This window comes from Clarias gariepinus, chromosome 17, assembly GCF_024256425.1.
Source record: "Clarias gariepinus isolate MV-2021 ecotype Netherlands chromosome 17, CGAR_prim_01v2, whole genome shotgun sequence".
NCBI classification, from domain to species: domain Eukaryota; kingdom Metazoa; phylum Chordata; class Actinopteri; order Siluriformes; family Clariidae; genus Clarias; species Clarias gariepinus.
Window position 1 is genome coordinate 19,462,164 of NC_071116.1, and position 12,651 is coordinate 19,474,814.

Below are 12,651 nucleotides of genomic sequence, written 5' to 3' on the forward strand. Positions count from 1 at the left end.
GAAGAATGTGTGTGAAAGATGGCAAGCGGAAAAAACGTGGGAGGGGATTGAAAATAGATGAAGAGAGTAAAGGAGAGAGTGAGACTGTAAGAGAGAAGGTAGGACAGTCAGAGAGAGGGAAGGAGAAGAAAAGGAAAGAAGAGGAAGATATAGTGTGTGTGGTTGTGTGTGTATGTGTTTGGATGTATATACGGTATACAGTACACACACACACTATACCGTCCTCTTTGTATATATGAGGGGAGGAGAAGGAGTGAGACGGAGAGAGAGAGAGGGAGCAATTACACTGCAAGCCCTCAGGTGCATTCTGGGTATTAGTTTGTGTTTAACCTTACAACAACACTGCGGACATTAATGATCTGCAACACACACACATACACACACACACACAGTCACATTGCCTTTTCTGATGACCATCTACCTGAAGTTGAATAGAAATTTCGTCTAATTTCTTTCTCATGGATTTTGATGTAAAAGAAGTGTTCAGAGTATGTCATCGTTGGCTCGTAGCAATCCTGGCAGCTTAATTTTTTTTTTTTTTTTTTTTTGAGGGCACTAGAGAGAGGCACACTTGCAGAACTCATTAAAGCAAAGCCACCGTGGCACTAATTGTGCTAATGGATGGGAGCTCAACATGAACTGTGTGATCTCCAATAAATATCTCCATCACTCTGTATATATATGTGTGTGTGTGGGTATAAGTGACAAAAAAGGCAACAAGAGTGAAGTGAAGGAGAGAGAGAGAGTGGTGAGCAAGTGCAAAACAGGGAGGGGGGGGGAAAGAAAAAGGAAAAGACAGACGGAGGAGAGAGGAATAAAAGAGAGGAGGACATTAGGATGCAGACTGAACCGGCTGATGGTGCTTGACAATGATATGGCAGGCAGGGTGACGGCAGGGGTCTGGATCGCAGACAGAGTGTGTCAAAGCAAAGAGAAATGCCGTAGATCCCAGAGTGTGTATCAGCACAGACAGGGCCTCCTACTATGGCACTTGGATGACACACACCTCTCACTAGATTAGACTACGACACAGGCAAACTGCTTAAATTCTGTGCCGCCGTATGTTTGGGGACTCACAGATGCAATCAGAACCAGCCGAAGATAAAAGAATGAACACAAGCAGACGGGAAACTAAATATTCCCAAGTACGGAATCCTGCATATATACAGAATTGGTAACTATTAAAGGAACAGTCAAGCATTTTCGCAGTCTAATCTCCTGCATCTGTAGCACAGTGTTGTCAATTTCTCTGATTATGATCGTGTTCGGATCAATTCTAAATTCTAAACAAATTTGCAAGCAATGATGAGTGGGCCCAAGCATCTTGTGTCTGATGTCATAGTGCTTGGGCCATAATTATACATCTGCTGGTTGCAATAATAGTTTGATATAAATCATATAAACATTCAATCACTCTTTCTCGAGCTATCAGGTTAGTGGACAATCTAAAAATTAAAAGTTGTTGTAAAGTGAATAGAACCGTTTGAAACGGGCTCTTACTGGACAATAATAAATTCTGGATTACAAAGGGCGTTCAAGTCAAAACAGGACTTGTAATGAGATTTTTTGTTAATGAAGGCGTAAAACTGATTAACATTTACAGGAGACTTTGATCACAGCACGATAATACGATTCTTAGCCGCAGTTGAATATTTAAATGGAAAATCTACAGATAACTTGTTTCCAACTTGCGGAAGAGACGCATCTGTCTGCGGGAACTGTACACATAATCATTCAGTAACACCACTTGTACAATTCTGCACATCATCTGTACAGTCCTAACCTCACTCCAAGCCATTTCCACATGTTTGGGCAATTAGAGGAGTTCCTGGGAGGCCAGCGTTTCAGACATGAAATAGGCAGTCTGATAATGGCTTCCTGAGAAAACTTTTTAGCTTTTCTAGAGGCAGTGCTGGCTCAGAGGGTTAAGGCACTGAGTTAGTGATTGGAAGGTTGGCGGTTCGAGCCCCAGCTCCACCAGGTTGCCACTGTTCATGTTTCATGGCTGACCCTGCACTCTGACCCCGGTTACACTGGAATATGGAAAAAAGGAATTTCACTGTGCTGTAATGTAAATGTGACAAACAAAGGCTTAACTAACTTGATGATATTCAAGCACTAGTGAAACGCTGGGATGAGTGCATTAGTGTCTCAGTTAGACTTGAACGCTTCACGTATTTTCCTAAATATTTACACCCCACTGTGATTCATTTCTTACATAAAGCTTGACTCAAGCTTCATGGAGGTATTCTGTAAAAGTTTCACATGAACACTTAATGACCACCAACAAGTTTTAGCATAGAGAATGTCTGTGGTTATCACACGCTCACTCATACAAATATGATCATAAAACACTGAAATATTCACACAGCTTCAAATATGTACACAGTGTAATGACATTTCCTAATTTCTCCAGCGTGTTTACCTTCTTCCAAAGTGCGTGCGGTAATAGATTCGCTATCTGCTCCCTGGAACTCGTTGAAGAAAGGGCGGACCTTTATCTCGTAAACCACGCCCTTTTTAAGTTCATGTAAAGTGACGTCTCGCTCCGATGGAGCCTTGAGGTCCTGGATCTGCCATGCCCCCGGCGAGGGTAAGCCTGAAGTTTGCCTGTACAGGACGCGGTATCCTTGGATGAACTGGGAAGGTTTCTCAACCTACAGAAAAAGCCAAGAAACGAGAAAAAGATTAAATATGAGTACAATTTTTACTTAAGCACAGCTGTCGGAGGGGTGGGGGGGGGGGGCAACAGGATTAACAACCTCCACGCTCACACTCACACTGATTGTTTTCAGATAACGAGATGGGGGGAACGCCGTAAAAGGCAATCATGACAAATGAACTGCAGTAGCTCTTTCAAACCTCCACAAAGCAAGTGCATTAAACACAATGAGATGGTCCCATAGCAAAAACATCCACGTGACTATGGATAGGTGCAGTGGAATCCATTCGGTTAAGGGACGAGACATAACTCACCATAATGGCTTGTTAACAGGGGTAGAAGCAAGCGCAAGCTTTTACAGCTGAAATAAAGTAGCTGTTTACCGTCAGCCTAAGCCAAATAAATCAGCATGGTATGTTCATCCACCACATGAAACTGTGTGTGTGTGTACACATAAGGTGTGTGAGCATTTCATTACCGAAATGTCTACTAGATCTAAAAGCCTCACTTAGTGCAGATATCCATCCTAATAAAGAACAGCATGCATTGATCAGCCGTTTTTGTGCAGGGCAGTAAAGCAGGGTTTGCCCCAAGCACCAAGGGAGGTATATAAGAGAATGATCAGGAGTAGCTCCAACAAAGTAAACAGTGTCATTTTTAGGGTACGTTATGTAAGACTAAATGAGTAATACGCCATTAGCAAGGCTGAAACTTTTCACGCGTTGACTCTCAGCTGCCTCGATCATTAGCTGCTTAATGTACTGGTGATGGATTTGATGGTTTGCAAACATTCTAAGTGACAAATGCTTCTAAATAATGTTTTAGTGATTCATGGCACAATAACAGCAGCTCGTGAAAGTTCGCGCTGCAGTTTTTATCATCAGCAAATCAAGTGCTAGAGTAAAAATGCTCCATGACATTATTTTAAAGGAGTATCAGGGGAACGGAAAAGACAATCAGGTCTTAGATGCATCATCTTCAGAAACTTTTAAAATTTTTTTTGTGTGTGTGTGTGGAGGTGTGTGTGTGTGTGTGGGGGGGGGGGGGGGGTGGAATAAAAGTGTATGATTCAGGATTTAAAAAAAAACGAGATGCAGCAGGATGCGTAAAGAGCTGTTTAACACTCGTGTCACGGAAATGGAATCGAATGGTGAGATTTCCACCCCTAAATCAATAACGCTTTGCTTATATGGATAGAGATATAACTGCCACATTTTCTGTGCTCATGTTTATGGTTTTAATTGTGTAATTTAAAAAGCAAGTTCCAATAATGGCACTCATCAGTCACCCGGGCAGACAAATAAAGCAAACTCTGTACAAGCACAAGTAACTGTATTAAATCGCTATTTAGCCAATACAGCACAGTAGCATATGGTGTGTGTGTGTGTGTGTGTGTGTGTGTGTGTGTGTGTGCATGAGCAGGGTTTAACATCTCATAGAGGACAATGACAGAAAAATCTGATTTGGAAAACATATGCAATAACAATAATAACAATAATAATAATAATAACAATAATAATAATTAATAAATAAGATTCTTGAGGTTAAGAATAGTAATAGGTTTAGGTAAAGGATTAATTAAATGTTTGGAAAATGACGGCAATTGAAGGTTCCCACAAGGGCTAGTAAGATCGCGATTTGTGTGTGTGTGTGTGTGTGTGTGTGTTTGTATGTGTGTGGCTGTGGGTGTGTGTTCTTGCATGTGTGACGAGGCAGCTCGACTCTTTGCCAAGCGAAAGCAAAGTGAGCAGCAGATAAAAAAAGCTGACCGCATCCAGCTTCCAGGAGGCAGGAGTTCAGCTTGCAGAGCTAACAGTGATCTATTTGTTATGCAGAAAGCCATTTGTCCAAATTCAAACATCACCCTAAATGGTATGGGATTAGTGAAACACCAGCTGTCCCTGCGCACTCTGTCCACCTGGTTTTACTTTATTCTCTCAAACCGCCGAGTGAGCAAAAACGTAGGGAAAAAAATTGTGCGTCAAAAATTTCACACTGAACAGCTGGGATTTTTTTTTTTAATTTATTATTATTTTTTACAGCTACTATGTTCAGTAAGTCATATCATGTGGCTTTGTGGAAAACACTCAGTGATGAATTGCTAACAATTACATCATTTAATTTCCTAATTAATAATATTAAATTCTCACCAGAATAAATGAGAGACCAGAAGCCAGGCAACTACATCATTTTGAACTTCTGCTCATGCTGAATTCCAGACAAGCAAAGCACACTCAGAGGAAAGTGATATCTGTCCTCTTCTACATACACAAGCTCTCAAACACCCATGATTGACCAACGTTGCTGTGATTGACAGGTGAGAAAAACGAATATCAACCCTCCCATCCAGAGAGCATGGCCAATTTTGCTCCCTCAGCTCCCAGTCATGGATGGCTTCTTCGTAATGAATAAATAAGTGTATTTCTTTTACCATGTGGGGTCTACAAACCCGGCATCACTTGCATTTTAATTGCATAATTGGGCATAACATTTTAATTAAGTGACATGGGTCGTGCAAATGTTGGTACAGTAACTCCTCCTCTATGCAAAGGTATGACTCAACATCCAGTCTCCATTCATTTCTGCCATCATTGAACCCAACTCTCACGTCCTCTTTGAAAATACCGTTGGTCTCCCACTGCGCTACAAAATGTTGACAAGAGCAGTGTGCACAGATGGATGAAGAGGTTTAAAGAAGGGGAAACCAGTACTGAAGACAAACCACGCAGTGGGAGACCATCAACTGCGACCAAGAGGATTTTGATAGAGGATCTAAGCGATGGGTTCAAATGCATCACATGTGCCGACTAGTAGCTTTGTTACTTTTACCTACAATCGCATTACTTTCAGTACAGCCCGCCTGCATTACAATGCTATTTATGGTTTGACGAAGGTGACCATATGGTTTATCAATGTTAGCTAATGCAGTAAATAATAATATCTAACCATAATGCATAGTGTTACCATATTATGTAGGTATACCATAGTGCCAGTGGTATATGTATTTGGATACCTGACCACCACACTCATATGTGCTTGGAGAATATCCCATTTGAGAGTTATTTAACCTTTGCTGGTTTAATGACCTCAGCTGTATTATAGAACATGGCTGTGAGGATGTGTGTTTACTCAGCCACAAGAGCATTAGTAAGACCAGGTACAGTACTGAGGTTGGGTGAGGAGACCTGGGATGTACTCAGCATTCCAGTTCATCCCAAAGGTGTTCAATGGGGTTAAGTTCAAAGTTCTTGCAGATCACTTGAGATGTTCCACTCCAACCTTTTATAGAGCTCACTTGTACAGGGTGTACAGGGGCATTGTCATGCTGGAACAGGTTTGGACCTCTTAGTTCAAGTGGAGGAAAATCGTTTTAAATCGTTTTTTATATGCTTCCAACTTTGTGGTAACAGTTTGGGGAAGAATCACATACTGTATTGGTTTGATGGGCAGAAATTTGGCTGTATAGTATGTATAGAGCAAGGCAAGCAGGTGATAAGCAGGCCTACCTGGTAAATCTAGAATATAATGAATTTTGGCATCAAACCTACCTTGTATTTACTCTCACTTATCAATTTATTAGATAAGTCGACTGTACTGTACATGTCAAGTTCGTAGGTATACTATTCCTAGCTGTAGCCCATACACATATTTTTGTGATCATGGTACAATCAAAAACATAGAAGGTAGTGCGGCAATAACAAATCTGTTACGCCTAAAGTCAAGGATGAGATATGCAGCTGTTCACATTTTGATTACACTATTTTTAGAAAATGGCCTTCAGGATCATGGTCCCCATTAAGAGCCTAGTACAAATTAATCATTGTTGCATGCAATCATTTTACAAATATTCCATTGCTGTTTTATCCCTTTTGGGGATGAGAAAGATGGTAAACTTACCGCCCATGTCACCCGCACCGAGGTGGAGCTGAGCTCTATGGGATCATGCATAGTGACAATGACATCACCAAGCTCCTTCTGCACCTGACGGTGATCCACACCCTGCACCGGTGGACTAATATCTGACCAGTGAAGTAGAAGGTACTGTCATTTAATAGTAGGTCTTTAATGTAAGACGTTTATGTGACACATTAAATGTAATAGAAAATTAAATCCATATACTATACTTAGCTAAAAATCATGGCATTAAAACATATGTACACCACCATGACAGATGCGTAGAGTGTGTGTTACCCTGTGTGCGGACAGGCTCGGACATGGCGCTCGGGTCTCCAACCCCCTGTGCGTTTACCGCTCTGATGATGAAGACGTAGACGGTGTTTGGACGGAGCTCTCTGACGGTGTACTGCGTGTCCTTCACGTGATCCGCTACAGTCTGCCAGTTGTTACTCACCAGCTGGCTGCAAACAGAGACAAGACACAATAAAAAAACAGCACACACACAAACACACACACACACACACATGTCTCACATGGCTGCCTGAGGCAGATGCACTGGGGTTTTTATGCTGATATTATTGTGGGCAGTATGCCTGTTCCTACCAGCTTGCTATAGATGGGTTTAAGCTATTGATGCAGCAAGTCAACTGTGGAAAATTCGTTTTTCGAAAGCTTTGTTGTAGTGCAAATAAGATTTTCTGACCTAATATTAACTCGTGCAATCAGTCAAGGTTGCTTTAGCCAGCAATAGACTGCATTCACAAGGACATTTTGGTATCCATCAAAACATAGGGTGATGTGTAAAAGAGGAAAAGTCTTAGACAGGTTACTCTTAAACTATAAAACTAGTCCTATAAAGGACTACAGAGTGGGACTTAAGTTATCCCTATATATTTTTTTAAAAATCCCCCAAAAACAAAAAAAAGAGAACAAAAGATTGTTAACTTACATAACCAGCGTCCATTCTGATCATAAGCTTGGGTTACTCTTTGCATGGAGTTCAAGTAATGGATGTCTACCTAATTATTCCTGTACGGATCTGTACACTTTACTTAAGAGCATTCAGTCTAGCTGACCTCCTGATGACTTGCTATAATAATTAATAAATTATATTTTTTTCATTATGGTCCTTCAAAATTCCGCAACTTGTATACTTTACCAGTCAAAAGTTTTTAAAAAACTTTTTAATTTTATGGTCTTTCCTGATTTTTATTGCTTTCTAAATTGTAAAACAATGCTGAAGGAATCCAAAGTATGCAATAATCTTCTTCGAACAGTTGATATTGAGATGTGTTTTATTGTGTTTTAATTGGTGATCTTTGAGGCTTGTAACTATAAATAAACTTTTCCTCCGTTGCAGACGTAAAGATTTTTTCGTCTCACTTTCCTGGAATGGTCTTTATGAGAGCCAGTTTTATTATGGTGGTTGATGGGTTTCGCAAATGTACTTAACAATACTGTACCTGGACCTTTGTGTCTTAAAATAACACCTGACTATAGTTGTTGTTGTTGTTAATTAAGTACCTAATACAATCTATGTTATTTTATAGTTTTGAAATGTCCATTATTGTTCTAGAATGTAGAAAAATAAACCCAAACTTGTGTCCAAACTTTTGACTTGTACTGTACAAGAAACTAATACAGCCTGAAACATACAGTACACAGGATATAATCTAGCTTTACGTTAAACTTTTATGAGCACATACTGTCTCAGGTGTTAGCAAGTATATAAAGATTTGTGCATGTTTATTCATTCATCTTTGGTATCCACCACTCTTCTATACAGGTCATGGTAAGGGTGCATATAGAATCTATTCCAGGAACACACGCTAGTCACGAGGCAGGAACACACTCTGGATGAGGGACCAGTCATTTGCAGGGTTGCACAAATGCACACACTCATTCACACCTAGCGTCAAATTGGAGTTGTCGTTCCACCTATTGGCATTTTTTTGGACAAAACTGAATTTGAACCATTTGGGAGAACATGCAAAATTCCACACACAGCAACCTGAGGTTAGGATAGAACTGGGAACGACTGGTGCAAATGAGTTTAGTGGAAAAGACTTTTTATTACTAAATTAGCTTGAGCTCCTGAATTTGATATAAAACATTGTGCAAATGTGATTCTATCGCCTCCTGGAGAAACCAGAGTTTCTGACTAGAAGGTAATATCATCTTCCATCCCCAAACTGAGCCCTTTCATGACCTAGAAACACTTACAATTAAACTTCACTTCACCACACAAGCCTCAGGCAGCTGAATATTGACTAAACACAACGAGCCAAATCACACACTGGGTACTGATGCTCAAGCATGGCACAGCCCCAGCGCTTTCCTACTAAATAAGCCACTAAATCCATCACCGCTGGCTCACTGAGGGCAACCCTGGTGCCCGGTTAACCGACCACATCTGTGCCATGAGCGTGAAGGGCACTGGGTACAGAGTCGGTACCAGGACCCGATTCAGACGGCGCACACATACCCAAAGGCCTCTATGACATAGGCAGATGCAAGAGAAGCATCCTCAGATCCAGGACGCCAAGAAAGTGACACGCTGCTCTTGGTGACATCAGTGACCTCCGGCTTGGAAGGTGGACCCGGCAGAGCAGTGGCGTTGTGGGATACGGAGTCCGTGAGCTCGGCCGACTCTGACAAGGAAAAGAAGATGAGCAGGATCAGAGTTTAGGAAAAGAGGCTGATAGAGAGGATTTCCTGGAAAGAGAATTCTGCTGAATTAAGATAAGAACCTCTGACGTCTAAGTAGGCGCTCCACGAGGTCTCTCCACTTGAGCTGGTTGCCAAGCAGGTGTACAGACCGGAGTCTGTGATCTGGAGAAGAAGATCAGCAGAGTCGTATTAGAAGAGCATATGTGTGCATCTTGAAATGATGGTGTTATATTTGTGCCTTATTTCCAAGCACAAAACCTCAGAGTGTAGAGTATTTCCAGTTTGCTGAAACACACTCTTTCGCTCGCTCTCTCACCATCTCAGTTCCATTCAACTAGGCACGATGTGACAAATAGGCCATAAAACCAGCCAATCAAAGACAGGAATAAGGTGAACTCAGATTGGCTGTTTCAGATTTGAAAGGAAGCGGTCGATAAGAATTTACGTTCTTCCAGTTTTTGATTGGCTGGTTTTGTGGCACATTTGTCACGCTGTGTTAAGTTGAGCGAGCAGAGGCCTGAGATGTTGAGAAGGCGAGCCAATGAGAGTTTAAGCAAGCGGAAATACAATTTAAGCCCAAGAGAGAGTGTGAGCAAGCGGACATACAGTTCGAGCACAAGAGAAAGTTTGAGCAAGCAGAAATCCAATTTGAGCGTGAGAGAGTTTGTACGAGGGGATATACAATTTGTGTCCATGTAAAATACTTTGCTGTGGAATGAGGCACAAATACAGTATAACACCATATATTTTTATACTACCAGGCTCTGCCACTAAATTCTTAGTTAATAGGAGCTAAGATTGGCCATTATTTAATCAACTATTTCTTCTATTAAATGCAAATTGAATAGAGTGCCAGAGAAATATACAGATCTCATGGAAGTAACAGATATACTGTAAATCCAACAAATTATACAGTAAGAAAACACATCACCATAAATGCTGTGCGCATTCTAAACATTTTAAAATATGCATATACATTTTTGCATTGTTACATTAATAAGCTGGCTAGCTAGAGAGTTGTTTTTCATTTTAGTTTGATTTTGGTTTCCCAAAGGTTATGACTGCTGAGTACTTTCTCCTCCGAACACACACAGGTCTTATTTAAACAAGCAAACTGTCAGATCACAGGATCCAACTCCCATCCAGGAGTTAATTTTTGATGGGTACAAACAAAAATTTAATCATAGCTGTCAACCTCATTTGTCTGTTATTCAGTTTGTTTTTTTAAGTCTTTCAGTTATTCATAATAAAAATCGCTTTCATTTCAATATTCTTTGCTGAGTAACACTTATAAATGATTCAGTAATAAGAGTGTGCAGTTATGAAAGTGAGGCCCTGGACTTGCTGATGGATCCATAGAGTTTGAAGTGCTGAAAAAAAAAATGTTTTCTTAATAGCCTTATTTCATTCCGACACTTTTAATTATTGTAATCAGCCGCCATATATTCCGCTGTGAAAAAATACATTAACCTCTGATGACTTTCATGAAGAAGCATCGGGAAGAGAGAGTGACACCATGTGACTCACTAAAGTGCTGACATTAATTATGTTAATAAATTTCATTTAGAACTCCGCACCAGTACGCTGCCAATACAGCCACACTGATGCAGCGACGCCATGTTTCACTTAGTGCTGATTTCCGTAACAATAACACGTAGTAAGAGCTTTCTTTCTGTCCGTCCGCCTTTTTTTTACTCTTTCATCTCTCTCTTTTTTTAAATATGTCTCGCTTTCCCTTATCCACTCTCCTCAGAGTGCCACAAGCGACAGTCTTTCTTCTCCATGTTTGCCTCGTCTCCATTAAGCTGATTCAGAGACAACTGATTTAAGTAAAATTGACATTCAAAGGGAGATAAGCATTCAGGTAAGAGCTGTGTGGGCATTTCATATTCCCTTCAGCGCTGTGTGTGTGTGTGTGTGTGTGTGTGTGTGTGTGTGTGTGTGCGCACACGTGCGTCTGTGTGCCTTTAATCTGCCATAAGGAGCTGTCCTTGAGGAAGAGCCCAGATTCTGTCAAAGCTGAGCTTAAGATGTCTCCAGCATTTAGCAATTTATTAGAAAATCAATACACTTTATTCATCTTTAAACTGAATGCACTTGTCCATCTAAATCATGCCTGCCTGACATCACTGCGAGAGATACATCCCTCATTCCCTTCTCGTCCCCTACTCTGTCATTCCTTCCATATTCTTCCCTATGACAAGGCACACTGACTCTTTGTCCAGCCATTTCCTCACTTTCAATCATCATTGGGTCGGGCAAAGCAAAATGCTACATAAGCATAAGAAATTGGATGATGAAGCAAAGATGTAATGAATACATATTCAGTGTGTTTATTTGGCTGACTTATAATGCATATAAAGACAATATGACTTTATACTGTAGGAATGATGTAATAACACGCAGTATAACTTTATAGAAATGATTCAGGGGTTATTTGAAACAGTGTGCCTTTATAGCAATGATAGAACTACGAAATAAGACATTTTACTAGATAATAAACTTTTCTGTTGCAGGTGCTGTTTTGTATTTCTGAACTGAACTGAACTTCTGAGCTCATTGTGTTTCAATTGATCAATTTTATCTTATTATCAGTCCAATTTAAACCTGTAGTAGATTAAAATAATTTTATTTTATTTAGACAAAATGCACACTGTTTTTAATTATTGATCATTTTTTTTTATTGGGGGTCGGGGGGGGGGGGGTCTATTTTCTCCTGAATTTTGTCGTAGCCAGCCAATTTCCACCTATCTTTGTGTTAGGGCACTTTCCCGTGAAGGTGACAACTACCAACCACGGAGGGATTAAGACCATCATATGCTTCTTTCCGAGGCACATGAAGCATACACCCCAAGCAAACCCCAATGTATCAGACTGCTGCTCACAGAACGTTTAGGAACGATGTCACACACTCAGAGGAAAATCGCAGTCTATCTGCCCACTATGCTATGATTGAAATTAAAGCGGCCTTCATCCTCAATAAAAGAACCCGACCAATCTGCTGGCATATTTTCGCTATATAGACAGATAATTTCATATTAATTTCTCAAAACTAGTGAAATTTATTATCTTTCCATGTAGCAAAAAAGTTTATTTGACAAGAAATCTTAAATTAATTTTTGTTTGGTATAAAAATAGAATTAGAAGCTTTTAAATCACTTTTACAACTGGAAAATGTATCTCATATTGTATGTCCAGGTCTAAGTTTTTATGCCTTGGCAAGCGAAAAAAAAAATTACATTATAGGATTTTCAGTCTTGGCAAGCTCAGAACAATTTGCAGTGAAGCGCAAAAAATCTTCGCAACTTAACAAGAAAATTATCTGAAATGTAGCCAAGGCTATATATAATTTCTTAAAAGAAGTTTACAACATACGTACTAAATATAAAAGTTTCAGGAATTAATTTTATTTAGAAAGACGC

At 40.1% G+C, this 12,651-nt stretch overlaps 1 protein-coding gene across 2 annotated transcripts in view; it reads right to left on the minus strand.

Annotated features, from left to right (window-relative positions):
- Window positions 1-12,651, minus strand: part of LOC128545554 (roundabout homolog 2-like) — a 139,725-nt gene that overhangs the window by 23,806 nt on the left and 103,268 nt on the right. For both annotated transcript variants that reach the window (XM_053515955.1, XM_053515953.1), the window contains exons 10-14: window positions 9,310-9,391; window positions 9,045-9,210; window positions 6,854-7,020; window positions 6,560-6,681; window positions 2,426-2,657 (exon numbers count right to left, since the gene is read on the minus strand). In XM_053515955.1, coding sequence (XP_053371930.1) covers window positions 2,426-2,657; window positions 6,560-6,681; window positions 6,854-7,020; window positions 9,045-9,210; window positions 9,310-9,391 — 769 coding nt within the window. The remainder of the gene's footprint in view (window positions 1-2,425; window positions 2,658-6,559; window positions 6,682-6,853; window positions 7,021-9,044; window positions 9,211-9,309; window positions 9,392-12,651) is intronic.